The sequence below is a fragment of the Somniosus microcephalus genome, chromosome 1 (assembly GCF_052327205.1).
Source record: "Somniosus microcephalus isolate GS21.2 chromosome 1, FLI_Smic_1.0, whole genome shotgun sequence".
Classification (NCBI taxonomy): domain Eukaryota; kingdom Metazoa; phylum Chordata; class Chondrichthyes; order Squaliformes; family Somniosidae; genus Somniosus; species Somniosus microcephalus.
The window spans coordinates 83,039,986-83,066,072 of record NC_140987.1 but is presented as its reverse complement, the minus strand read 5'-3'; the positions used below and the strand labels follow the sequence as shown (position 1 = coordinate 83,066,072).

General features: G+C 42.8%; 1 protein-coding gene across 12 annotated transcripts in view; it reads right to left on the bottom strand.

Annotated features, from left to right (window-relative positions):
* The window catches only part of LOC147124203 (FSD1-like protein), a 93,568-nt gene that overhangs the window by 40,449 nt on the left and 27,032 nt on the right, over positions 1 to 26,087 (bottom strand). For all 12 annotated transcript variants that reach the window (XM_085983798.1, XM_085983818.1, XM_085983832.1 and 9 more), the window contains exons 3-6: positions 21,427 to 21,558; positions 12,810 to 12,911; positions 6,753 to 6,775; positions 5,189 to 5,310 (exon numbers count right to left, since the gene is read on the bottom strand). In XM_085983798.1, coding sequence (XP_085839924.1) covers positions 5,189 to 5,310; positions 6,753 to 6,775; positions 12,810 to 12,911; positions 21,427 to 21,558 — 379 coding nt within the window. The remainder of the gene's footprint in view (positions 1 to 5,188; positions 5,311 to 6,752; positions 6,776 to 12,809; positions 12,912 to 21,426; positions 21,559 to 26,087) is intronic.

Below are 26,087 nucleotides of genomic sequence, written 5' to 3'. Positions count from 1 at the left end.
AACACCCTGCAAACCTAAGCACCCATTCATTCTAATTGATCTCATCACAGGTGAAGTTCACATAATTTCCGGCTCCAGCAAACAAGCCACCAGTCGCCTATCTTATGTATTTGTAGGCTACTGACCAAGAGATCCTGGATGTCTCCGGAGGCTAAAAAGTTGAGAGCAGTGGTGATTTTGATAGCCACTGGTAACGCGTGACCACCAGGGCCAGCAGGTCGTCTTCTAGGAGGCTGCAGATGTCTGCCACCACCTGACGTGACAACCTGAGTTTCCTGAAACACTGCTGTTCAGACATGTCTAGGAAACTCAGTCTCTGCCTGTACACCCAGTGTTGCGGGTAGTGCCTCCTGCGAGCTGCTGCTCCCCTCTCTGCTGCCCAGCTACAGGTGTCTCAAGAGCAGACTGCTGCTGGTCATATTGCTCATTGTCCGAGGTCCAATCTAAGGCACCAAAGTGTCACCCATCCTGCTGCGATTCAGAAAACCTCCAAAGTATAGAAAGTAAATTCTCAGCAAAAGTACTGTGAACAAATCCTTTCCCATGAGCAGGTAAGGAAGCAGTTGTAAGTACTGAATATTTATTGCCATATTTTCACGAGTTTGATACAGTCCCCTCAAGCTGCTGTGTTCGCGCCTCACTTTCACTGGCGAGTTTCAGGAAGCCTAGGAAACCTGTGGATGCACCATTAAATGTGAAGGCGAGTTGAAAGCAAGTTGAAATATTGCGCCTATTGAGCGAATAGCATGTTAATAGATAACCCATCTCTCCCGAGGGGGTTGCGTGTGAGCAGCGGGTTAGAGTCAGCTTCCTGACCTGCTTGCATTTTTGCCAGTTTTAACACCACCACCCACCACCCCCCCCGCGCGTTCCTCCAGGTTAAAATTTTCCCCAATGCGCCAGTTCCCAGGTTACCCATAAGCAAAGCCTCGAGAGATCTACTAGCAATGTTCATGCTAAGCTGCAGGTCCCATGCAGGTCACTCACTGGCTTTTACATTGAAGAAACTGCACATGTGCAAAAATTTGAATGGGTCACGCACAAAAAAGAAATTCAAGGGAACATTGTCTACTACAGTAGTATTATTTTATACATCTGTTTTTTGTAACTAATGCTTCACTCAGAGTATATATTTATAAATTAAAGATGTTTTTAAACCTCTCAATTTATATCCTATATATATATTTTTGCCCCAATAACATTTTTGTAATAAAAAATCAGTTGGCCCTACTTAGTGGCATTACTGACATTGTGACGCAATGTCTAGCTACAGTGATTTGATTACCCGGGACTAAAGAGATTTGTTCAGTCTCATTGTTCCAACAAACCACAGTACAGCATCCTTGAGATCTACTTCTATCAGACAGTCTGCTAGGCATATTACCATAATCCATGCTGGCCCAAGCCAACAGGTAGATTTGCCAAGAGCCCCTTTAGGCCTCAGCTCCACTTGGTAGGCTTGGATCACTACAGGACGACAGAACGGAGTCGAGACCTAAAGGGGCTCTCAGCAAATCTACCCGTTGGCTTGGGCCAGCATGGATTATGGTAAATATGTCTGGGACCCCCTGCTAAAGTCACAAGGTGGCCTACAGCTCCTGCTTTGATTGAACATAGGGCAACTAACCCACAAAGGGTAGCTCCTCTCCTCTTGCAATATCTGGGATAGAATGAAGCCAAGCTGTCATGTCTCGTCCTTAAGCAAATTATGCAAATATGCCTTTCCCAGAATAGGACATTTAGAAAAGGATCTGGACAGGCCAAGTCAATGAGCAGAGGTGGCAGATGGAGTTCAATGTAGATACGGGCAAAGTCATGAGATAGGTAGCAGCAAGAATTTGGATTACATATTAAATGGTAACATGCTTCAGGTAACAGAGCGGGAACGAGATCTGGGGGGATGGGGGAAGTGGTTTGGTGGATCGGTTGTTAAAGTAATCGGTTCAGTATTCGCAAGTGAAGCATTAAAAATTTGGTTTTTGATTTATAAGTCTAAGAAAATGATTCTAAAGATGTAGCTGGCCTTGGTGAGGCTGCATCTGGGGTACGGTGTTCAGTTTTGGAATCCCTGGTTTAAGGACTTGGCTTGCAGTTCCTGCGGGTATCCCGAGGGACAAAGCTGAACAAAAAAAAACCTGTTTAGACTCTCAGTCTGAAGGCACAAGATTAACCTTAGCATGGGATGGCGATCTTGACGATGCCTAAAGGGCAGCTGGTAATCATCAAATTGGTAGCAATTGGGCATAAGGTAAATTAGCAAAGGCACAATGGACCCAACAGATGCCACCTACTCTGCACAACACCAATGGCTGCTTTTGTACATCCACAGAGACTCCTTCAGTTGAGGGCCAAAAGAGGGACATCTAGGGAAGCCATGTTCAGGCACTGGTCCACCCTGGAATTAAACTCTACTGGACTGATCGAGGACAAGCTCCAACAAGGACTTGGGATCGTCCTCCTCCTCTCCAAAGTAATAACTGAATTCCCAGCCAGTCTCCTAAACCAAAGGCAACTCTGTGGTTAACCCTAGCTGCAAGGACCAGGACAGCGTTATTTGCTGTAAGTTCATGGACATGGGTCAAGCCTTTTAGCCGTGAGTTCCTACCACTCATGAAGGGTCACAGTGACACTTGCATTTTCTCTAGGTACAGAAGTACCTGGGATGATTATGATTGAAGATGAAGAATGAGGATAAGAAACAGTAACTTGCATTTAGAATACATCTTTAGCATAGAAGAATGTCTCAAGATGCTTCACAGAGGCTTAAACAAAAAGTGGACTCGGAGCCAAAGGAGATATCAGGAGGAGCGACCAAAAGCTTGGTCAAAGCGGTGGGCTTTAAGGAGGAGAGGGAGGAGGATAGGCGGAGAGAATTCCAAGTATAGGAGCTAGGCTGCTATAGGCATGGCCGCAATGTGGGGCAAAGGGAGGGGGTTGCACAAAAGGCCAGAGGCAGAGGAATGGAGAGTTTGGGGATAGGGGGTGGGGGAGGTTGTAGGGCTGATAGAGGTTATAGAGATACATCCCATGGATTTAAACACAAGGAAGAGAATTAGCACCTTTAACATAGTAAAATGTCCAACGGCGCTTCACAGGACCGTTATAAAAAACACCGAGCCACATAGGAGATATTAGGGCAGATGATCAAAAGCTTGGGCAAACAGGTAGGTTTTAAGGAGTGTCTTAAAGGAGGAAAGAGAGGAAGGGAGGCAGAGAATTCCACAGCTTAGGGCCTTGGCAGCTGAAGGCACGGCCACCAATGGTGGAGCGATTAAAATTGGGGATGCGCAACAGCACAGATATCTCAGAGGGTTGTCGGGCTGGAGGAGGTTAGAGAGATAGGGAGGGGCGAGGCCATGGAGGGATTTGAAAACAAGGATGAAAATTTTAAAATCGAGGCGTTCAGAGCGAGCACAGGGATGATGGGTGAATGGGACTTGATGTGAATTCAGACACGGACAGCCGAGTTTTGGATGACCTCAAGTTTACAGAGGGTAGAACGTGGGAGGCCAGCCAGGAGTGCGTTGGAATAGTCAAGTCTAGAGGTAACAAAAGCATGGATGAGGATTTCAGATGCAGGTGAGCGGAGGCAGAGGCGGAATCGGGCGATGTTATGGAGGTGGAAATAGGTGGTCTTGGTGATGGCCCAGTTATGTGGTCAGCAGCTCATCCATGTCAAACATGACACCAAGGTTGCGAACAGCCTGGTTCAGCCTCAGACAGTTGCCAGGGAGAGGGATGGAGTCGGTGGCTAGGGAATGAAGTTTGTGGCGGGGACCGAAGACAATGCCTTACATTATATATATTGTAAATAATGACATAGCCCATGGCTGACAGTTTTCAATTAAAATTTTTTTTTTTATTAGGCTCAGGGAATGAAAATAACCACCTAGGGAAATCCATCAATCTACGCAATTTTAAATGACAAAAGCTTAACAGAAAAGGCGACAGATGTCTGATTAACACGGCATTGTATAGTCTAGACAAACAGGTGGCATAATCAGACCTGCTGTAATAGGGTCCTATATAAGCTCTTCTAAACTTGAAAGAAATCCAGCTGAGCTTTGAAAAATCTACAGATAATTCCTCAATAGACAAGTCCACATACTTTTATCGATTTATTTTAGGCTTTTATCTGTTTCTCCACAAGATCCATATGGTAAGAGTGGAAGATTTATTTAAACGTGTAGGGGAAAAAAGTGCATTTAACACACAATTCACCCTACTTTAAATGTTTTAAGTAACTTGTACTTTTGTCAATTCAGTTTGTGCAAATTAAGCTGCAGACTGATACAAGTTCACTAGTCAAACTGCATCAGTTACAAGAGTACAAAGTATACAATTTACAGCAGACTGATGTTTTTAAGCTGAATTACTGTATTGGTAAAACAGAACATTTAATAATGGGCACAGAATTTTTGATGCAGATTCGGATTACTTCTACCTGGCAGTATAGGTGCCACAGTAGATTAGGAAGATGCATGCATGTAATGCTCAGTGAGGTTTGAAAATGTCCATTTAATACCAACATTGATATTCCTTCTCCATAGATTTCAAAACACAATCGCATGAAGAAGCAAACTATTAAATGAGCATTTACAATGACAGAAAATGCCACTGAATGTTTGTGGAAATACTACATTGACAGGCTTGAGAATGATTCCCGTCCCTTTAAAACTCATGTATGACGGCTCTGCTTGAAACAAAAAAAAACAAAAAAAACTGGGTACAGGCTGAATCCCATATTTCAGTTTCCGATTTCAGTCACACTATTGTGGGGAGGCAGCTGTTTCTGGGGGCTGGCCATTGGGGGGGGGGGGGGGCACAAATTTTACATCCATGCGAGCAACAGCCCTAGGTGCAAATTGTCCTATTTTACGTGGTGCGGGGATTGGGCAGCCAGATCAGAGGAGAATACTGAAGTTTTATGTTTCTCCAGAGGAAGGGGGAGGAAGCAAGTACAGAAGAGCTACACATCACTCCAGTTTGTAGCCCACTGCCAGGACTTGGAACTGAGCAGTTGAGATGAGCAGGTGTCTGAGCAGGTCAACTGCTTGCCCTATTGGCCTAGGATTTATTGTTGGGAGAGCAAGAGAGCAATTGCTAGTGTTTTTCCATTAATAGAGCAAGCACTAAACAGGCACGGTGTTGATCTAAACTTGGGTAGACCAACAAATCAAATTCTTACCTGGTAAAAATTTCAGTGATCTAAGCATCTGCTTTTCCTGGGAGAAATCAACCATCAAATGAGTCATGTTGTCGCTGATCTTTGGTTTTAGAGATAGTCGAAATGCAGGAGCCATCGTGACCCTATGAAATTAATGTGAAATCTGACAAGTTATTAGAAATACAAGGTACTCTTTTCAGCCTATTTGTACTGATAAAAAACAGGAGTGTAAGGATATTTGTATCAAGCTAATTTGATCTTCACTGGTTTTATCCACTACATTTCACCTTCAGCTGCGAGTACATGACCAAGTCCACAGCTACCATCAACCTCGCTCTACAACTGGTTAAACAGCGTATTTCTGCAGGACATGGATGGTCACAATAGCCTTGTCCAGTCTATAGACGGTGAACACTGCTACTCCAATGACCCATCCAAAAAAGTGAAACAGCTAGGGTCCCAGAATCATATTGATACAGCTTTGGATCATAGGCGCTGACATAAGTAAAACACTAGGAGAGCAGGACTAAGGTGCACTGAATGGCATACTCACTTAAACACATTAAAAAGTATAAATGCGAGATCACTAGCTGAAGATTGCGAGTTTTAAAAGATGCACAAGTCAAGGAGCTGGGAAACATGCTGGGCAGCTCAGAATAATGTCAGTTCGGCAGTGCTGTAAATAAGATTTAAAAAATAAAGTTGTGTGCTCAGTGATCTCCAGTCTGACAGCCCCCATATTCCTCTCACCATTTTCCCATGTGATTTTGAGTGCAAATCATTATTTGGCATAAATTTCAAATGAATTTTCCAACTTTGCTGTCAATTTAGAATAGGTATCAGAGCATTGATGAGTGCCTGTTAGCTGGATCAAGTACAAGGCAGGATTTTTCCATTGGAACCAAGCCACTAGTGGCAGCTTTTTAGTTTGAATACTACGGATGGTGGTTGGGGAAGGAGTGAATAAAGTTCTCTGATGCTAACCCAAAGCCAATGAAATAGACAGCAGGCTGATGAAGGCGATTTAGTGAGCAACCCACACGGTGATTACTGATACACTAAATCCTGAGCGATTGCCATGCCCAGTCCCGTGACAAACAGAGCTTAAGTGGACCGAGCTGGAGCCCCACCTCAACTACTGTGACCCTCAAAAACCTTCTCACCCACTAGTTTGTCCCAAGCAAGACAAAAAAGGCAGTCATTCAGCTGGGACGCATTGCACCGCTAATATTGGAGCACAGACTCAAGTTAATGTCTATGCACCAGGTATCGTTTCCCAGCTCAGTACCTTGCCACTAGTGGCAGACTCGCCGAGCAGAAAGCCAATTCCATTCATACAAGTGGATTAATTGGGAAATAACAAGCACATCATGTATGCCTTTTTTTTTTACCCCCCCACACCCCACCCCGTGTAAAGATGAATGTAAAGATGAGCTTCATTTCTGTACCATTGGACAAAAACATGGAAATTCTACTCTCCATCCCTTATTCTCTCAATTCTGACATTAATAAAGTTATAATAGATATTGCACACATGTATATTATTAAACAATTGCCAGAGAAGATAAATAAGTGTTTTTTTTACCTATCCTTGATCTGCTTGGCAGCCTTGGAGTGAAAGAGGAAGAGGAAAAGAGGATGTTAGTTCCGTTCATGCAAGTTGACTGAAACATCATGCTGAAGGTGTAAGAGGTGAAAGTACAAGAGAAATCTACAAACTTGTTCAAGAAAATCCAAGACATTTTTTTTAATAAAAAATATTGGGATTTACTTTTAATTACCAGCAATATTGTAAAGAGGTTACAGAATCGCATCCTTGCTGCAGCAGTTAGTGGGTTAGTGCTGCAGTAGCCAAAATAATTGACTTTCATATACATGCTTAAGCACACCACACCACAGTTATTGAAGCAGCACAGCAACTTTAGGGAAAGAGCTTTTGGGGCCAAGAATTCAAAAAACAACAGAATTCAAAAGTTGATGTGCCCACCGGTGCAGAGATGTATTCCTAGTAATTTAAATGAGTACAGTCCACTCCTCAATTAAAAGTCACTTAATTTGAGTTACAGGATAATTCAAATTTTTAGTGCAAAATGTAACTAAATCAACAGGAGTAGACTGTACTAGTCAAAACTTAAGCACATTGTAACTTTTATCTTCTGCAACAAGACTGTTTGCAAAGCATGTCGATGTGTTACTGTACACAACTTTATAATACTGTGCCATTAGCCCACGATGGGCACTTAGCACCGATACATCAAAAAGTAGCCTCATCTAGCAGTCATGTGACCAATGACTTACCAGTCTTTGCTTGCACACCGAATATTACACAGTTGCATCTGGAGTTGCACAATCCAGTTCTTTTAACTCCCGAGACCATATTTAGAATGTTTTCTCAATTCTTACAGCACAAATTCAAATCCAAAGGGAGCATGCAACTGAATTGTATTGGAGATAGTTACTCTTGGCAAATATTTACTATTGCTGCCAAGTGTTAGGGACAAATGTAAATTCCATGTCAGAGGATATAGTAATCCTTTACCACAGCTAGCCATCTCCAGCATGCTTTGTGAATGTGTCAAGTAGCAGCACATATATACCACTCAAAATCTTTTAGAACTCATGACAATAGCTTCCAAAATGTGGAGAAGCTCAAAAAGGTACATTTACCAGAGGTTAATTCCCACTAATTCAGCAGCACAATTGTTACTCTCCCTGAACAAGTGCTTCAAATTTCATCGCTGTGGTTGTACCAGAGTTGAGGTTAACTGTGATTTCTACTCCGAGTAACTATTAGAATTTCCAGTCATGGGGTGTTGCAGTGGCAGATGCAGGTGTGATCCCCTAATCTACTGGATTCCGGATCTCAGTCATTATGCTGTACGAAAAGGCTGGAGGGGCAGGGAACGCCTTCATTCAGCTACGCCTGGCACTGGCCAAGAACATCAGTGGACTGGAAGCAGGCTGCCCATACCACCAACTTTAGCAGGAGACACACAGCTCACCAGGCTTAAAGCAGTGCAAACCTATAGGAGAAACCAGTATTGTAAACATTATATTCCCCGACATTCCAACAGTGACTACACTTCAGAAGTACTGCATCAGCTGTAAGACCCTATATAAAAGCAAGTTCTTTCTTTATTATAGAAGAGGAAAGCTGGTAAATTTGAGGGCTTCTGCTGGGGCTTCTGTTGGATTGTACATCGAAAGGCAAGTGGACTATTTAAATGACATTCCAATTATATGTCCAATGATGATATTGCCAGACATTCTATAACTCCAAGTACAACTTTAATTCACCAAGGCCCAATTTGAAAATGACAGCATATGTTGCTGCTTTCTCCTACCTCGAGCACAATAAAAGGCAACGCTTGCCAAAGACAATCACTGGAAATCACTCCTTTCAATTCACTCTGTTGATGTGATCCTATTATTTTTCATGAGACTACTTTATTTTCTTCATTCTTAAACAATAGGGAATCTTTCTTGATTTCTTCCCAACAGATCAGCTGCTCTTACATCTTCAGGGTTGGCCTTTCCAGCTTGGCTGCATATAAATCACTGCATTTACCCTGTTTCGGTAACGAAGATGAATCTTTTTTCAATCTGTCCAGGCCTGTTCTTACTAGGAGCGTCAGAGTTAGAACACACAATATCTTTTTGTTTACTCAATTCAAGTCCACTGCATTAGTCCACAGATCAATGATCTTAAACTGGAGTCTGGGGTAAATATACATCCCAGCCCAAGACTTCAGAAAATAATGATACACAAATCATAAGAACTAAGAATTAGGAGTAGGCCATACGGCCCTTCGAGCCTATTCCACCATTCAATAAGATCATGGCCAATCTTCAACCTCAACTCCATTTTCCCGCCTGATCCCCATATCCCTTGATTCCCCTAGAGTCCAAAAATCTATCTCAGCCTTGAATATACTCAACGACTCAGCATCCACAGCCCTTTCGGGTAGAGAATTCCAAAGATTCACAACCTTCCGAGTGAAGAAATTCCTCCTCATCTCAGTCCTAAATGGCCGACCCCTTACCTGAGGCTATGCCCCCTAGTTCTAGACTCCCCAGCCAGGGGAAACAACCTCTCAGTATCTACCCTGTCAATCCCCCTCAGAATCTTGTATGTTTCAATGAGGTCACCTCTCATTCTTCTAAACTCCAGAGAGTATAGGCCCAATCGACTCAATCTCTCCTCATAGGACAACCCTCTCATCATCCAAGGGATCAATCTAGGGAACCTCTGTTGCACCTTCGAAGGCATGTGCGTCCTTTAAATATGTATGCACTTCAAATCGAGTTAAAAAATAAAGGAACACACGTGTACAAGAGAGAGCAGGTAGTGGAAAGAGAAAAAGACAGAGGATCACACTGGGGGAGAAAAGGGGGGGCTATACTTTTGAAGTGTAATCATTGTTATGTAGAGGCAACATGGCAGCCAAATTTGCATATAGCAAGATCCCAAAAACAGCAATGAAATAAATGATCAGAAAATGTTTTTTGCTGGTGTTGGATTGAGGGATAAATATTGGTCAGGACATTGGGAGAACTCCCTGCAGAATTGGAGGGAGGTGATTCGATTGGAAAAACTCTGCAAAAGACTGCGGAAATTAGATGCATTTTATGGAGGAGAAGAAATTGCATTGTTTAATGGTTTTGAGGTATTTTTCTGGATTGGAGAATGAACAGTAGATCACCTAGTTCCTACTATAGGTGTGATCTTTGTCCAAATGGCTACACAAGCAATGAGTTTGCCCATCCTATCCTGTGATTCTCGGGTCTGATAATTTGAGCCCTTCAGAAATGTATGATACATTACAAGCTCTGATATTCTTCAAATATTGCTACAAGATCTTTTACGTCCGCAGGGCCTTGGCTTGACGTCCCACCCAAAAGACGGCACCTCCAACAGTGCAGTACTTCCCAAGTACTGCACTAAAGTGTCAACCTAGATTATGTACTCAAGTCCCTGGAGTGGAGCTACAACCAGTGACCTTCTGACTTGAGTCCACTTGATTGGCCACCACCTTAAACACCCACTCCCTCCACCATCGGTATGTCATGGCTGTAGTGTGTACTATCTACAGGATGCACCGCAGAAACTCACCAAGGCTTCTTCGCCAGCACCTCCCAAATTTGCAACCTCCACCACCTAGAAGCATAAGGGCAGCAGGTGCATGGGAACACCATCACTTCCAAGTTCCCTTCCAAATTCCACACAATCCTGACTTGACATATATCACTGTTACTTCATTGTCGCTGGGTCAAAACCCTGGAACTCCCCTACCTAATAGCATTGTGAGAGCATCTTCACCACATGGACTGCAGCGGTTCAAGAAGGCAGCTCATCATCACCTTCAAGGGAAACTAGGGATGGGAAATAAATGCTGGCCTTGCCAGCAACATCCACACCCTATGAATTAAAAAAAAAAAATTGCAATACAGCAAGTACAACATCCTGTAAATGCAATGTTAAATATTTTGAAGTAGAGGTGCAGTGTGTACAGTGATCCACATAGTGACTGGTTAAACATTTCTTACTTTGGAGTTAAAGCCTTAGTACATCATCCAAATTGTTAGCAGCCATTTAAATGAGAAAATATTAGAGCTGAATTAACTTCTTGTCTGTCTTGTTTAGCATCAAACAGCCCTGAGAACTATAAGGACTTCAATACAACATCGTATATCAACCAGAACAGGAAATCTATATTGTCCTATTTTTAAAAAGGGAGGGATGAAGAGAAAGGTTCTCCTTTATCTCCAAAAAGGAAACTATAAAATGCCTGCTATAGGTGTACTTTATTCTTCAAATGTAGCTCATTCTTCACAGGGAAAATCCACCCAGGAGCACTGCTCATTTAAGAATTGTGCTCCATGGTTGTCCAGTTACATTTTCAACTTAGTTGTAAAAATCCTGAATGCTTCAATGGAGGAGACAGCAGTGAAATTGCAAATACATCATACATGTCTGAAGAGTTCCAAAATTATTAGGTCAGGGAACCATGGAATGGACAGGAGCTATGCTTGTGGAGACTTTTGGAAAAAATCCCACCTATTGTATGTGACCTATTATCCTTCATGCTTCAATCCACAAAGAAGCACCTCAAAACCACTGAACAATGGCAATGTCCTTCCCTTCCACCAATAAAAGATATCTAATTTTCTCAGTCTCCCAGTTTTTCCCAATCAAACCATCTTACTCCAATTTTTCCATTTACATGCATTCGCTGTGTATTCAACATCTAGCTTTCATTCAGTACAGGTTCTAACATGGCTGTTCCAACATAGCACTTCTTCACATTTAAACTGACAGCTAATGCAGAGGAGAAAATGCAGGTTTTGGATAAATGGCATGTTTGTACGAGAGCACGGAAGACGACGCGTCGGATTCTTTTAAGCACTCATGGCCTGAATGTTTTTTTCCTTTATGGGAGGTATATCAAACATCAACAGAAAGCAGAAATCCACCATATCTATTAGAAGCTGCAAAGCAGAAAAGTTAGTACAGAAACTTACTGAGATGCTTTAAATATCAAGAACACTAGGAATTGAAGCCAGCATAGCTAAGCTTTAGCAGGTAATAAAAGGTTTGCCTATATCCCAGAATTTAGTCAAGAGGTCAATCACAGCATTTCAGAGGTCAATGTGAAACATACAGTATTACCAAACCCCAGATACACAATGATGTATTTTTATTTAAAATTCATATGGTAGTCTCTGCAATATTCAACTCCCTCAATATTCCTTAAACCAATTATATAGCAGCTGCATTTTACATACAAGTCTACATGCTGCATTTAATTTTGTTTTCAAAAAAAACTTTAAAAGTATTACTGGTATTTCAATGCACTTTTATATACACCCCAACTTGAAACCCACACAACAGTCTATAGACATAGCCACCCTGAGATCTCTTTGGTCCCATTTGGTAGCTGTCTCCCCTTTCCCTCTAGGATCTCCTGAGCCTTGCACCATTCGCTGACTAAGGGGGGCAGAGACAGGGAACATGCTCAAGAGTTTCTGCTACTCCTGCTAATCACTAGTAGTTACACAAGAGCAGTCCCAAGTGATGCTCTCTCCAGTTTTAGCTCAGGGTTTGTGGAGAGACACATAGCCTTAACTCTGCAATTTTCTGAGTGCACACTTGAGATCAGAAATGCACCATGCGGGTAACTGCAGGCAAGAATCCAGTCCACCTCTCCACAGTGCAGTAAGCTGGGCCAACACTGCACTGGACAGTTGTCACCATTTAAACAGACAAGGTACAAATATGTCAAAAATTCTGATCCTCGTGGAAAGACATGATTATGTACTGTGTAGTTTACAAGCAACTCAGGAGGTTCTTGCATGACGATAGGGTTTGAAAAAGGGTTAGACCCGAAACGTCGACTCTTATTTTCTCTCCACGGATGTTGCCTGGCCTGCTGAGTTTTTCCAGCATTTTCTGTTGTTATTTAGGTCCTTGCATGAGTTTGTTATACTCCATTGGCCATTTCTACTGATCTTAATAATGTTCCTCTACAGTTTAAAAAAATGCTGCTTCCAAATTTTCAAAACTAACTTTTCTCCTACCAATGATGTTCAACATCTTCCTACTTTATTTCTGTGTCACTTCCATGCAAAGCCAAATCTATACCTTAGTGAAAGCTTCAGAATCATCTGTGCTCAATGTCCGATTTGCATATTCCAGCAGCTCCTCCGAACCTTCCAATGCATTGTTGCATATGGTCAACTGGTTCTGGTAAGGTCAAAAGATTGACAGACGTCATCCATCCACGTTCAATATGATCACATATTATTCTATAAAGTTACATTTTTTTCTTACCGGAGGCTTAAAATCAACATAAATTGCAAACCGAAGGACATTATTCACAGATCCATTCGAATTCATTTATATGAACTCTAAATTTCAGCAGTGTAAAAAAGTAAACCCTCAACATCAATGAAAAAATGAAATATATACATTTTGATAATTCTAACTCTCCCTCATTTCAGTTATACAAACTTAGTCACATTTTCAGTGGTCTATTCACCCAACACAGAAAAAGGAGTTATCCTTCAGCACTTACTTCCACAGGAGCCAAATGATAAGTTTACCGCGTAATGTCCTCAGCCTTTGTGGGCAGACGGGTTAGTTAGGTCTCAAATTACAAAAGCCCCATTGTGCTCAAATACTAAATACAAGAAAAATCAGGTCATCTACAACCAAGATACAACACAGTTTTTAAGAAAAATTTAGATAGATATGGCCTCAACTCTAACAGTAAGAGGTCAACAGCACACAAAATCTCCATTTGCTTCATTTCCTACCACAGGTGTGGTCTTAATTCTTTGAATGAAATTTAGCCACCACAAACAAAAACTTAATTATCCAGAATGAAAGAGCCCAAGAGAACCTGGTGGTGGGACTCCAAAGACCAACATCGTCAGAGCTGCTTGGAACACAACCCCAAGTACAGTCAACTTGGCCAGGGGGAGAATGGAAGAGAAAGGACAACCCATGCATGGTACAATGTTACATAGAATTACAGAAAAATTGTAACAATGAAACAGGCCATTTGGGGTTGGTGCTTAGCCTCAGTATTGTCAGACTGCTTGTCCAACATTCAGTCTTGGACAAGCTGCTATTTCAAGTTAAACATTGGGAAGATTGAAGTAATCGTGTTTGGCCCCGTCACAAACTTCATGCCCTTGCTACTGATTCCACCCCCCTCCCCAGCCAGTGTCTCAATTTTAACCAGATAATTCCCAACCTTGGCATTCTATTTGGCCCCAGGCTTAGCTTCTGAATTCATATCCACTCATTACAAAGACAGCCTAATCCTACCTCCATAACATTGCCCGTCTCTGCCCCTGCCTCAGCCCATCTGCTGCTGAAACTCTTAGATGTTTTTGACACCTCTGGACTCAACTATTCCAACGCTTTCTTGGCCGGCCTCCCATCTTCTACTCTCCATAAACTTCAGCTCATTCAAAACTCTGCTGCCTGCATCCTATCCTGCACCATCCCGCTCATCCATCACTCATCTCCTTGCTGACCTACATTGGCCTAAAAGCAGTGTTGGCCTGCACAAGCATACAGAACTCACAGTAGCTCAGCTTTTGGAGGCACCGTGCAAAAAACCCCATCTCAAGGTGATGCTTGGTGCCTCCAATGGCCCTGATGTTGCTATGTTTGAAAAGTATTTAAATCTGGACCAAATAAAGAGAGGACATTTTTAAGATTGCTTCCAGCAGCATTAAAATAAATGGGCCATTAATCTCTGGTTTTATTTGGCCCTGGGGGCCACACATTGATGGATATCAAATATCCTAGACTTGGGGTGTCCTTTTAGAAGGAATGTTCAGTTTTCTAGATTCTTGAAATATGAAAAAAAGTGAAGTCTGCCTGCAGATTGCTGCAAAATGACTGAAAATGGTAACAATGCAGTTTTTGCACAACAGTGTCAAGACTTTTAGACAGCAGCCCTTCAGAAATGGCAAGGCATGTAAAGGTCACATTTACATTCCTTATAAAGGCTGGCCTGGCTTATGCTGTAAATATGAAAACTTGTCTAATGCCAATTAACTCAACCTCCCCCCTCTCCCCACAAAATGCGGTTCATACAATATGAAAGAAACAAGTTTTACTTCAAACTTGTCTCAAATTTCTTCATTAGGATTTAATAAATTATTATTCTTTAATGGTTAAAACAATTGTTAGTCAGATTAGGTAACAATTTTAGACGGTGACACCACATTATAATTATTCTATAAAAGACGACTTTGGTTTAACTTTTACAATCTAGCCCAATGTTGAAAAGCAGCAAATTCCTTACTGCAGTCCCTCAGTAATATTTTAAATTACATCAGTTACACAGTCTGTTTTCTAGTATATTTGCTGATACAGCTGCTGTGCTCCTTTCCAATACATTTCCTCAACATTTTCAGGCAGTTTCATAGTCTGCCTCAAAATGAAGAAACTTCCAAACCAAAAGTGATGAAGAATACAAACAAATAAAACGAGTCACACAAATGTAAATGCCAAAATGATTAGATCAAAGGCTGATTGGTTATCAGATGTTAAGACCTCCATTTTCAATCAATAGAATAAGCCTCAAAGGTGTAAAATAATCAACTGCACAGGCCATAAATTGGAGCATTAACCGGAAGACGATTATAATTTTATACCATTTCCATTTCACAATATGAACCTGGATTGTGACAAAACAGCCAATAGCACCAAGACATCTTGGGCCAGGCAAAGTTCATACTGATTTCTATATAACTTAATTTTTGACGAATCTTAATTGGATAACTGGCCTCCATGGAAATCTTCTAGGCCACCTTTGCTGGAAACAGGGAAAGCAGGGAACTTAAAGTCTCAGGCCTGCTGCCCAGATATAATGCAGTCTTTCTTTAAAGTAGGGGATTGCTTCTCTCTCAACAGCCAAGCAATCAGAATATTAACCATTTCTAATCGCTCAAGGAATTCCATCTCTTCCCTCCCTGACAGGAAGGACATTCCTTCTGCAAGGCAATCAGATACTGCCTCTTCTCATTGCTGTAACATTCAAGAACCAAAAAAGTTTTTAGGACAGTGCGAGGCTACCAAAGCAATGCTCACACACTCACTCTACTTGCACTTTTGAATTACTAGTGGGATTGGGGGAAACAGAGGGAACCGGTTCAGACACTTTCATATCCAAGAAAGGAGATTCTGCGTAGCCTCGTGGCCAACATGGCTTTTGTCCTCGAGCAGAAGTACAGGACCTAAATTGAGAGGTGAATAGAGATGCCCAGATATAGATCTAATTCCTGAAAATGGCATGGTGAAATGTGGAAACAGAGCACCTACAGTTACGTTATCATACCCAAATACAAGGATTTGAGTAGGGCTGTATCTCGACAAGGAGTAGAAGCAAGGTATTACCTCCCTGCAGACGTAGCTGACCATCATAGTGTTTCTGTCCACACATATACTGGCTTGTGCTGTTCTGTGGTTTGAAAGTATTCCAGAGTAGCCTTACTGTCCTCCTTCCAGTCGATTTATGTAACAGTTGGATTTGCTCTTATCCCAGTTTCCTAGAGACTGGTGCCCCTTCATTTTGTTTTTGTGATGTGGGCAACACTGGCAAGGTTGCACATATTGTCAATCCATGGTTGTAGAGGTGATGCACGTTCTTGAACCACTGCAGTCCTTGCGGTGACAGTGTGCTCATAATAGCATTAGGTAGGGAATTCCAGGATACAGATCCAGCAAGGAAGGAAGGTGAAGGTGATACATGTCCAAGTGAGAGATTTTATGGGGAATATATGTACCATCTGTGGTAGAGGTGGTCACGGGGTGGGAGGTTCCGCGCTGGGTCAAAGACCTGCGCAAACACATTGAGCCTTCGGCCAACTTTTGCTTTAGCACCTCTATGTACTTGGAGCTTTGATCCAACAAAGCACTTCGTGGCAATTCATCATCACCCTCCTGAGGATATTTCTGTTCCCAAATACCTGTAGGTACATGGATAGATAGCACATATCACAGCCATAGGGCACCAATGGCAGATACCAAGTCCAGTGGCAGGGGCAACGATCAAGCATAATGCTCTCTACTGGATGGTACTGAGCTTCTCAAGTGTTGTTGCAGCTGCACCCATCCAGATGAGTGGTGAGTATTCCAGCACACACTTTATTTAAAATTTATTCATTCACAGGATGTGGACATCGCTGGCAAGGCCAACATTTATTGCCATTACTAATTCCCTTGAGAAGGTGGTGGTGAACGGTCTTCTTGAACCACTGCAGTCCACGTGGTGAAAGTATTCCCAAAGTGCTGTTTGGGAGGGAGATCCAAGATTTTGACCCAGCGAAGATGAAGGAACGACAATATATTTCCAAGTCAGGATGGTATGTGACTTGGGAGGGGAATTTGGAGGTGTTGGTGTTCCCATGCGCCTACTGCCCTTGTTCTTCTGGGTGGTTAAGATCAGGGGTTTGTGAGGTGCTGTCGAAGAAGTCTTGGCGAGTTGCTGCAGTGCATCTTGTAGATGGTACACACTGCAGCCAAGAGAGCGAATGTTTAAGGTGGTGAATGGGGGTGCCAAGCAAGCGGACTGCTTTGTCCTGGATGCTGTCGAGCGTCTTGAGTGTTGTTGGAGCTGCACTTATCCAGGCAAGTGGAGAGTATTCCATCACACTCCTGACTTGTGCTCTGTAGGTAGTGAAAAGGCTTTGGGGAGTCAGGAGGTGAGTCACTCGCTGCAGAATACCCAGCCTCTGACCTGCTCTTGTAGCCACAGTATTTATGTGGTTGGTCCAGTTAAGTTTCTGGTCAATGGTGAACCCTAGGATATTGATGGTGGGGGATTAGACAATGGAAATGCCGTTGAATGTCAAGGAGAGGTGGTCAGACTCTTTTGTTGGAAAGGGTCATTGCCTGCCACTTAAGTGGCAAGTAACATTCATGCCATACATCAGCTCAAGCCTGAATGCTTTCAAAGTCTGCATGCAGGCACGGACTGCTTCATTATCTGAGGAGCTGCAAATGGAACTAAACACTGTGCAATCATCAGCAAACATCCCCACTTCTGACCTTATGTTGGATGGAAGGTCACTGATGAAGCAGCTGAAGATGGTTGGGCCTAGGACACTGCCCTGAGGCACTCCTGCAGCAATGTCCTGGGGCTGAGATGAAAGGCCTCCAACAACCACAACTATCTTCCTTTGAGCTAGGTTTGATTCCAGCCAGTGTAGAGTCTTCCCCCGATTCCCAGTGACTTCAATTTTACTAGGGCTCCTTGATGCCACACTCGGTCAAAGGCTGCTTTGATGTCAAGGGCAGTCACTCTCACCTCGCCTCTCGAATTGAGCTCTTTTGTCCATGTTTGGACCAAGGCTGTAATGAGGTCTGGAGCCAAGTGGTCCTTGCGGAATCCAAACTGAGCATCGGTGAGCAGGTTATTGGTGAGTAAGTGCCACACGATAGCACTGTTGATGACAACTTCCATCACTTTGCCGATGATTGAGAGTGGGCTGATGGGGTGTTAATTGGCCAGATTGGGTTTGTCCTGCTTTTTGTGGACAGGACATACCTGGGCTATTTTTTACTTTGTCAGGCAGATGCCAGTGTTGTAGCTGTACTTGAACAGCTTGGCTAGAGGCACCGTTAGTTCTGGAGAATAAATCTTCAGCACTACAACTACGATGTTGTCAGGGTCCATAGCCTTTGCTGTATCCAGTGCACTCAGCCATTTCTTGATATCACGTGGAGTGAATCGAATTGGCTGAAGACTGGTGGGGACCTCAGGAGGAGGCAGAGATGGATCACCCACTCTGCACTTCTGGCTAAAGGTGGTTGCAAATGTTTCCGCCTTGTATTTTGCACTCACGTGCTGGACTCAGCTATCATTGAGGATGAGGATATTCATGGAGCTTCCTCCTCCAGTTTGTTGTTTAATTGTCCACCATTCACGACTGGATATGGCAGGACTGCAGAGCTTTGATCTGATCCATTGGTTGTGGGATCGCTTAGTTCTGTCTATAGCATGCTGCTTCTGGGGTCGACTAGGCTGCGTGCAACGTTCCCTCAAAGCTGCGCGGCCGCACAGCTATCTGCCGGTCCCACGCAGCCCGGGACCGGCTTTTCTCATGTTAAATTTCATGCATGCACGAAACTGTGAATGGGCTGCCCACCAAAAAAAAAAAATTAGGGGTGTGCCTTTGTCTGGTCTGAATCCAGTGCCTAGGTTCATCCAGTTTCATTATTATAGTTTTTTGTAGCGATTTTGAATTGCTTGCTGGGCCATTTCAGAGGGCTGTTAAGAATCAACCACATTGCTGTGGGTCTGGAGATGAACTGCTTGTAGTAGAGTAACCAGCCTCTGGAGTCATGGGGTCCAGACTGAATTTGGAAGATGCCCGGGGTCAAGCCCACCTGACCGTACACCATTGTACTACACTTCTGGTGGGTCTACTCCTACTGGATAGGAGCAGGGGGTGGGGCGAGAAGGACGCCAGGGTATACCCAGGCATGATGATGGAGGAGTCTGAATATTGGCTGATAGATATGACTGAATATGACTGTCAGACTATTGCTCGACTAGTCTGTGGGACAGCACTTCCAACTTGATGTTAGTAAGCAGGAATGCAGTGTTGATTGGGCTGAGATTGTCAGAGTCTTGTCCTGATCCGACAGGTTCCTTTCTCTGAAGGACATGTGAACCAGTTAGGTTTTTATGACAAATTGGCTGGTTCATGGTTGGTTTTCATGGTGCCAGTCCGTGAATGACCAGATTTATTGAATTCAACTTCACAACTTGTCCGGGTAAGATTTGAACTCTCAATATCTGGGTTTCTAGCCCAGTATTATAACCTTATGTGAGGCATTTCTTGAATGTGAAGCAAATTTATCAAGTCATGGTGTTTGGCAACAAGCATTTTGTGCAATAATTGAAAGTCAGTGAACATGAATGGACTGTTGTATTTTGCACAGTATTTATAGCCTCTGACAGATGTTGGCACAAACATGTTGACTCAGCTATTGAGGTACATTGTTTGCTTTGATGCAGGCAGTGCATCACATGGGGCAGAGCCAAGCTAGAGCACACTCTCCAACAAGTGCAAAATTCTAAACCATCTCTTGACCCTTTGCATGTGAATAGCCATTTATTTTCTTCCTGCTTATGTGCTTTCAATGCAGCAGTCTAGGGAATCGCTGGTGTTACCCATGTGGCCCAAAGAGCATAACCTTTTTTTCTTTTGTATGCTCGTCCTAAAAAAGAGACACACATACGATATCCTGGTGGTTCATCTCCAGAGTCAGCTCATTAGACTTCTAGGAAATCTAAGAAAATGAAATCTTAAACATTTAGGGAACAGAATATTTGACACGGTCTAATCTACCCTGCTCCTGTAAAGAGGTTGAAGATTTTATCCTAATCTTTTTGCCAAGGAGCAATTTGACACGGAGTAAAGAACCCATAATTGGGGAATGAACTGGCACAAATGGCACTAGACCTGGGGCTTGATACAATGGAAGAGCGGAGGCCATATTCAGCATCGCTATCTGCAACATGGTTGTATCAATTTGCATGCTTAGCACGTGGTTTCTTCAGAACCTATTAAGATAGGCAATACTTCTACAGTGTGTAGAAGTTGAAGAATAGCTACTTCAAACCCTCACTGAATTTCTCCCACATGGGCACCAAGACAATTACGATTAGTCTGGTATCAGAATCCTTGGGCAGGTAATGGTGTATGTCCTGAGGAAGTCAGTAATTTGGTTTTGAATGCATTTTGACAAGATGCAAGGTAGTTTCAAGCCCCATTTGCAACTGTTGGGAGCCCTATTCTCTGATTAGTGACCATTTTGTAGCTGTAGAATTTCACTTGTCCAAGTATGGAACAAAGAAGCCAGTTATTAGCAGCTTGGACTGATGTTGCAGAGCAACACAGTAGGTGTTAAAGGCAGAGTCATACAGCGTTCAGCATAAGTTTATATTAAACCATTAACAGTACAAAGCACTAAATAAGGGCTTGTTCTTTGTTTTCTAGAGTAGGATCAGGTGTCGTTACCAGATACAAAGTGCTGGATAAGAGAGTTTCCTGACCTTGAGACCATTGTCTCATTCTGCAATTGCCAGAAGTATTGCAGAAAGAGCAGTTCAATTGATTTTTCACCTGCTGCATAGATTTTGCACAAGGCAACATCGGAGGAAATATGCACATCAACCAGTCAGTGAGAAAGGCTATCTGCAATGATGTAGAATATGAAACGCAGCATAAGGTTACACACAAAAATAGTCATTTTAATTGGCTGAAATGACAAAGGCAGCTCTTCTGGTTAGGAACGTATCCTTTAACAACAGAAGTGACAATTCTGGGGGTTGGGGAGAAGTGGCAACCCAAATGTATATATTATATGGTTAACAAAATTTTACTAATCTTTCATTAGTCAAATGGAAGCTGTGAATAGTCCCACATTAAATTCCAACCCTAGCGGTGGCACAATTGAGAGAAGTTTGTCAGATTTCTGAATCTTTGTGACCAATTCTAGTTGATTCAAATTGAGATCATAAAGTTACAAGTTTGGGTAACCAGAAAAATTCAATAGTATGAACTGATGCATTTATTTTCATATACACACAAATACACATTTATTTTCATATGTACACAAATACACAGACAAAAAAACTCATTCTTCCAGATAACCCTGACAAGATATATATAACACAAGATGGAAAAACCACAATGAAAAGTTTGTCTTGAAGGACTGATGTTACCTGAAGCTCTTGACTTTTGTATGCTTGTTCTTGTTTAATTTTATTCATCATACTATCCTTCATCTCATCTAAGGTGGCCTGGACAGCACCAAATTCTTCTTCTAATTCAAACATCACCTTGGTGGTATTGACCTGCCATGAAAAGGAAAGGAACAAATCAAGCAAAGCAGATGTCATAATTAAGGGTAAATAGGAAGGTGGCAAGGGCTTTAAACTAGTAAGATGGGGGGAGGGATCTACAATAAATGAAACCAGCCTAAATACGAACAAAACAGGGAAGGAGAGCATAGGAAAGAGTAAAGGGAGGACATTGATGGCCAGGGAATAAATAAATAGAGTTATAGAACAGGAGTTTAAAAAGATGGTTAAAAATAAAGTGAGAGGAACTGCTATTAAAAATGAGTTAATCTGTCTGTACAACAATGCACAGTGTCTGTAATAAAACAGGGGAGGTGGAGGCAATCATGCACTGTGAAGAACCAGACACAGTAGGGATTACTGAGACATGGCTACAGAAAAATCAGGACTGGGAATTAAACATTGCAGGGTATAATATATTTAGTAAAGATAGAGAGGGAGAAAAGGGGAGGTGGAGTAACTATTTATTACGGATAACATAATGGCAGTAGAAAAAAGCAACGCAGCTATCAGCAAGACAGAAATAGAATCCAGGTGGATAGAGCTAAAAGATAATAAAGGATTAATCACACTAATAGGTGTAGTCTACAGACGACCTAATAGTGGAAGGGAAGTGGAGGAAGAAATATGCAAACAAATTAGGGAAATGAGTAAAAAAAAACATTGAATAATAATCATGGGAGATTTCAACTACCCCGATATTAATTGGACAGAAGAGTTAGATAAAGGGGATAAGGGATGTGAGGTGATGCATTTTGGCAGAAGGAACAGGAAGAGGCAATATACACTTAATGGCACAGTTGTAAAGAGTGTGCAGGGACAGAGGGACCTGGGAGTTAATGTGCATAGGTCCTTGAAGGTGGCAGGACATATTGAGAGTGTGGTTAGCAAAGCATATGGGATCTTGGGCTTCATAAATAGAGGTATTGAGTACAAAAGCAGAGAAATTATGCTGAAGCTTTATAAAGCGCTGGTTAGGCCACAACTGGAGTGTTGCGTCCAGTTCTGGTCACCACACTTTAGGAAGGATGTGAAGGCACTTGAGAGGGTACAGAGATTTACCAGAATGGTTCCGGGGATGGGGGAATCTTAGCTAAAAGGTGATGTGCCGAATAATGGTCTGAATCCAAGAGGTTAAGGCTTAAAACTCAAGGCTTTTATTAAGAACATAACATCAAATTAACACAAGGCAACCATCATTCATCACCGACCCAGCTCTTATAAGTAAGACTCCCACCAATCCGAAGGATCCAGAGGGGCAGGGCTAGGGAGGAGCATTAGTGGTTACATCTGTAGAACATTCCAGACATTAACAAGTACAACAACAACAGCCAATACAAATGCCAGAACACAGAGTTATTTCATCACATTCACCCCCTGCTATAGATTCAGTCTGTCAAGAGGTCTGATAGTCCTCTGGGAACGACGTAACTCTTGCTGAGGCTCCTCCCGGAGTACTAACTCCGGTTCATTCAAATTCCCAGAATCATCAGTGTTTTCCACACTGAGAGTTTGTGTCTCTAAAGGTCCAATACCATGATTAAAAACTACTCTGAGTCAAACTCTTTGAGCTCCAGCAGGTGCAAGATCTTTAATAGAGACCGTATCCTCTCGCCCATCCGGATATTGAATGTACGCATACTGGGGATTACCATGGAGGAGTTGTACTTCCTCCACCAGTGGATCAGTCTTGTGGCCTCTCACATGTCTGCGCAACACATGACCCGTGGTCGTCAACCATGTGGGTAACGATACTCCATTAGTAGCTTTTCTTGGAAAGCTAAACATCCTTTCATGAGGGGTGGCATTCGTCGCTGTACACAAAAGAGACCTTATGGAATGCAGCACGTCTGGCAGGACATCCTGCCAGCGAGAGGTTGGCAGGCCTCGCGACTTCAGAGACAATACGATAGCCTTCCACACTGTCGCATTTTCTTTCTCGACCTGCCCATTACCACGAGGGTTATAACTGGTAGTTCTACTCATTGCAATCCCTTTCGATAGCAAAAACTGTTGCAATTCTTCACTCAAAGGAAGAACCCCTATCACTATGTATATAGTTAGGCATGCCAAACAAAGAAAACAGTTGGCAGAGGCATTTAATTGCAACAACACTGGTCACATCCGGACAAGGGATAACAAAAGGGAACCGAGAGTACTCGTCTATAATATTAAGAAAATAGACATTACGGTCACTCGATGGAAGGGGACCTTTAAAATCAAGACTCAAATGGTCGAGTTGCTTTAATAAGATGGGCTGGCTCGGACGGCTTATAGAAGCGGGGTTTGCATTCAGCACAAACACGACAGGTTCTGATCATTGTCCGGACCTCCTCAATAGAGTAGGGTAGATTGTGGGACTTAATGAAGTGGTTCATTCTGGTAACCCCAGGTTGGCAAAGTGCATCGTGGAGACTTTGAAGCTTATCTATACCTAGACTAGCACATACTCCTCGTGACAAAGCATCCGATGGCTCATTGAATACTCCAGGCCTGTACTGAATATCATAGTCATATGTTGACAGTTCTATTCGCCATCTTAAAATGTTATCATTTTTGATCTTGCCTCTCTGCTTAGTATTGAACATAAAGGCCACAGATCGCTGGTCAGTAATAAGCATAAAACGTTGGCCAGCGAGATAATGTCTCCAATACCTGACTGCTTCGATAATCGCCTGTGCCTCCTTTTCCACTGAAGAATGTTGAACTTCTGGTCCTTGCAACGTACGAGAGAAGAAAGCTACTGGTCTACCAGCTTGGTTAAGAGTTGCTGCCAACGCAAAATCAGATGCATCACTTTCCACTTGAAAAGGGATCTTCTCATCTACGGCACATACCACTGCCTTCTCAATGTCCCGTTTGATATTAAAGAAAGCCTCCTGAGCTTCCACCGACAGCGGAAAAGACGTCGACTTAATAAGAGGTCGGACTTTATCTGAGTAGTTAGCCACCCACTGGGCATAGTACGAGAAGAATCCCAGACACCTTCTTAAAGCTTTTACAGTATGAGGTAAAGGTAATTCCTTAAGTGGGCGTAATCTTTCAGGATCCGGCCCGATTACCCCATTCTCCACAACGCAACTAAGAATACACAAACGTGTAGTATTGAAGGTACACTTGTTTTCGTTGTAGGTCAGGTTTAACCTCTGCAGTCTCTAGGAACTTCGCGAGATTTTGATCATGCTCCCGTTGGTCGCGCCCACAGATAGTAACATTGTCCAGATATGGGAATGTTGCTTCCAACGTGTATTCATCCACCATACGATCCATCTCCCGTTGGAAGACGGATACCCCATTCGTCACTCCAAAGGGCAACCTAAGGAATTGATACAGGCGCCCATTAGCTTCGAAGGCCGTGTAAGGTCGGTCTTCTATTTTGATGGGGAGTTGATGGTAGGCAGACTTTAAATCAATGGTGGAGAACACGCGTGTGGTAAACCACTGTTTGTATTCCACTGTGTACATGCCTGGACATGCCTCGGCTGACTCCTCCCACAAGTCCTAGTATAAAGGTGACTGCTCCCCAGCCCTTTGTATTTCTGGACCAGTTGACCACTCGAGGCAGACCTTCATTCTTTTGTTAATAAAAGCCTTTAGTTACTCTCTTAACTCTCAGTCTTTTATGAGTAATTGATAGCGCATCAACGCGATACTGAGCTATCTGGTTCACCATCTCAGAAATACGAGGCAAAGGATAGGCGGCTAGTTGGGTATACAAGTTTATAGTCTGGCTATAATCAACCACAAGTCTTTTCTTTTCATTAATTTTAACCACCACCACCTGGGCACGCCACGGGCCATTACTGTGTTCGATGACTCCCTCCCGTTGAAGCCTTTCCACTTCCTCTTTTATACATTTTTTATCTTCTGAACTATACCGTCGACTCTTAGTCGCTATAGGTCTACAATTAGGAGCAAGGTTCACGAACAAAGAAGGCGGACTTATTTTTAAAGTAGAAAGGCCGCAGACTGTGAGCGGAGACTGGGATCCACCATACTTAAGGGTGACACACTCATGCTGACACTGGAAGTCCAAGCCTAAAATTAAGTTCACACACAACTGAGGTAATATGAGGAGTTTACAGTCCTTATACTCCATATCCTTAACGGTCAATGTGACTTTACAATATCCAGTTACCTCCGAAGTAAGGGACTTAGACGCCATCACGATTTCACTTCGAGTAGGATACACCTTCAATGAACAGGAGTTAACAAGGTTGGGGTGTATAAAACTTTCAGTACTGCCACAGTCTATCAAACACCCAGTAGGACGACCATTAATCTTGATGTCCATCATAGATTTCGACAAGGGACTCGGTATGGTCTGGTCAACCGTAACCGAGGCAGCAGCAGAGAAAACATCGGGTACAGGATTACCCTTACACACTTTACTAAAATGTCCCCGTTTCTTACATTTAAAACAAGCAGCCTCTCTGGCTGGGCATCTTTGCCTGGGGTGTTTAGATTGGCCACAAAAATAACACTTAGACCCATGGGGTACAGCCACAACAATAGAATTAAGT